General features: G+C 36.8%; 1 protein-coding gene across 3 annotated transcripts in view; it reads left to right on the forward strand.

Annotated features, from left to right (window-relative positions):
* The window catches only part of shroom2a (shroom family member 2a), a 68,678-nt gene that overhangs the window by 25,736 nt on the left and 39,824 nt on the right, over window positions 1-3,118 (forward strand). For all 3 annotated transcript variants that reach the window (XM_014000999.1, XM_014001004.1, XM_014001007.1), the window contains exon 3: window positions 968-1,116. In XM_014000999.1, coding sequence (XP_013856453.1) covers window positions 968-1,116 — 149 coding nt within the window. The remainder of the gene's footprint in view (window positions 1-967; window positions 1,117-3,118) is intronic.

Below are 3,118 nucleotides of genomic sequence, written 5' to 3' on the forward strand. Positions count from 1 at the left end.
GGTGAGTACCTAAACTGAAGTACTCGTACTTGTACTCAGTCTTGAAAAAACTGGTATCGGGACACCCCTAATTTCTGTGAAAGGCGCTTTATAAATAAAACTTTACTTACTTGCTTACTTACTTACTTCAACACTGTAAAATAAGAGAAACTAGTCATATTTGCTTTATATTGACACCCACCATTTTTCATCCTGCAAAAATCTTTATGGAAAGCTGTAGCTGAAGATAATCTAGCAACACTGGATGTCCGCAAGCGTCCTGTTCTCCCTGTGGTTGTGATCATTTCTTCGTTTTTGATTTTTATTGCTGTGTATAGATGCATGTCTGATCTCTGATCTGTTCTTAAAATTTAAAGGATTTAATATTTTGTGAAATGGAGAAAATGCTTATGTTACAAGTCACATTACCACATGACAGCGAAGCAAAAACAAACAGAGGCATGGGAGAAAAATGGTTTTTGAGCCTTTTTGTTTTTTCTTCTGATGTATTGCGGTAATGAAAATTTAATTTTTAATTATTTATTTATTTATTTTTGCCATGAATATTAAATTTTTATTTCAGACTATTAATTTTTACCTATCATGAATACATTAATGGGATTATTTGTCTGCATGTTTCAATTCTACATGGTAGTCTCTGCCTGTGTAAGTAAATGAGGGAATGATGAAGAAACACGATTAGATCCAAAGTAAATTGCCATACTGGGTGGGGTGGGTGTGGGGGGGGGTAATTTTCTGGGCCACCTTGTGAGTTTGAGCAGTGGACCTAGTCTGGCCACCCCCCATGAAAATTATCTGGTTTCCACCATTTATCTGAAAACAAGCCAACTTGCAACAAAACAGATTGAAACAAATACTGTTTGGGCTTAAACATGCTAAAATCTTTCTGTTTAAGTATGTTTATCTGCTGTCTAGCTACTGTAGTTCACCATACTAATGAAGTATGTTGGATTTRTTTTTGTTTCAGGTTGAGGAGGGTAGCAAGGCGGCAGCTGTGTGTCTCCAGGTGGGAGACGAGCTTGTCAACATCAATGAGATTCCCCTGAGTGGCTACAGAAAGGAGGCWATCTGCCTAGTGAAAGGCTCCCACAAGACCCTCAGCATAGTGGTGAAAAGGTAGGTTTTCAGTCTTCAGTCTCCTCCTCTACCCGCTACYGTTAACATTCATAAACTTAATGGTTTCCCACAGCAACAAGTCCAACTAACCAAGGTGATGGCAAAGTTAAGACAGAAGCCCCTATCAGCTGATTGTGTTGTGTCTGGATCCTAGTGTGTCCTTCCTAGTGTTTCTACGTTTTGGTAGCTGGATGGTCCAGTTCTTCCAGGTTGTGTTGGCTTGCTGTCAACAGAAGTTCCTGTTGTGTGATGGTTTTTGAAAAATTAAAAAAGAGGATGACATCAGAGTTAGTTAGATCCCAGGCTGGTGTTTGGACACACAACAGGAAGTTATTATGCAAATTATATCATGTCTCATTGAGGTTTGTTTTTTCTTGAGTTCAGCACACCTTGTCAGTTGATCTCATGCCCTCTGTGATCAGGCATTTCTGGTTTTTATTTTTCTTTGATAGTTGCACGTAGGCTACTCATCTTATGTGTTGTTCTCACTTAAAGACACTCTAAACCCATAAAAAAATAATAACATTCACTATTTTTATCCAGATACAATTCTTGTAATGTCATGATCAATGTCCAATCCTTTCTCTTGTTTTACTGATGTCTTATTTGTCAGCCAAGTATCCTTTATTATAAATGGCCTTGTGTGTGAGACACTGGTGTAATTGTCTGCATTTCTTTCTGTATTGTATCATATCACAGCGTAATCCCTGAACAAATCCTGCCGTACAAGGAAGTTGACTCACTATTTATCTTTTTACAAGGACAAAGCTGGGAGTCTCAGTCATTGTATTTTATTCTCAATGGAGATGTTTATTGCAGGGTCTGGAAACAAAGGGGATGTTTTACTGCTAAGTTAACTTCTAAGAAGTAAAATCTAAAACACAAGATTATTGTACTTCATAAAATACCAGTGATAGTTTATTTTTCATTTAATTACACCCAGAATAGAAATTTGTTCTTCCTTTATTCTACTTTTTGAAGGCCACTTGCAGAATCTGTTTGGACTCATAATAAGTTTTAATAAGAAAGCTTTCAATGTTATAACTGTAACATAACAATAAATTAATTGGCCGAAAAACTGTAGCATTTAAATTAAATCTTTGTAATTTGATTGCTGCAACCAAGCTACTAAATTTTGTTTTCTTTTAACGGGGTTCGTGCAGGGTCTTAAAAAGTCTAAAAAAGTCTAAAATTTGAAAATCTAAATTTTAAGCCTAAAAAAGTCTTAAACACCCAGATTTTCAACCAAGTTCTTAAATTTTGTTTTGTCAAGTCTTAATTTTTTTTTTACTTTCGATCATTCCCGAGAATCATTGGCTGCATAAATAAACAGAGTAAAGCACAGTAATCAGAGGTTGATGCGATCTGTGTTCATGAAGTGCTAAGTTTTCTACCGGTCTTTGTACACATTAAACTACAAATCCTGTGATAACTGCAGGCAAAAAATGGCACAGTTTACTTCCATGTTTTCAACCTCTTTGCCATTGCAACCCCCCACATACGGCGGCTTGTTCACCYGCCCAAAAAACAAAGAAGTTCAGTCATGTCCACTGCTTGTGGTTTAAACATGGGAAATAGGGATGCTAACAATTAATCGACTTAGGATTAATTGTTGAATAAAGGTTTAGTAGATTAAAATTTATTCCATTCGATTAATTGGAAACATCCATTTAAACCAGGGGTGTCCAAACTTTTTTTTAGTGACGGCCAAATACAGAAAAATAAAGGGCCGGGCCACACACTAGAAGTGACATATTGATACATCAATAATGTGTGTATTTCTAACTCACCTATTGGGCATAAGGTCACTGTGGTTTGGGATTTTGTGATTTTTTTTTTTTATCCATTTTTAGGCATTTTTGCAGAAATATCGCCCRCGATGGGCTGCACCTGCTTGCAGGTATAAAACCCGGTGCTGAGCTTTCAGGACCGGTTCTACCCGATCAGATCTGTTCCTTTTATTGCCTGGAACAGATCCATCAGGTGGGTTTCTGAATTTTTT

Source organism: Austrofundulus limnaeus, unplaced genomic scaffold (assembly GCF_001266775.1).
Source record: "Austrofundulus limnaeus strain Quisiro unplaced genomic scaffold, Austrofundulus_limnaeus-1.0 Scaffold8, whole genome shotgun sequence".
Taxonomy (NCBI): domain Eukaryota; kingdom Metazoa; phylum Chordata; class Actinopteri; order Cyprinodontiformes; family Rivulidae; genus Austrofundulus; species Austrofundulus limnaeus.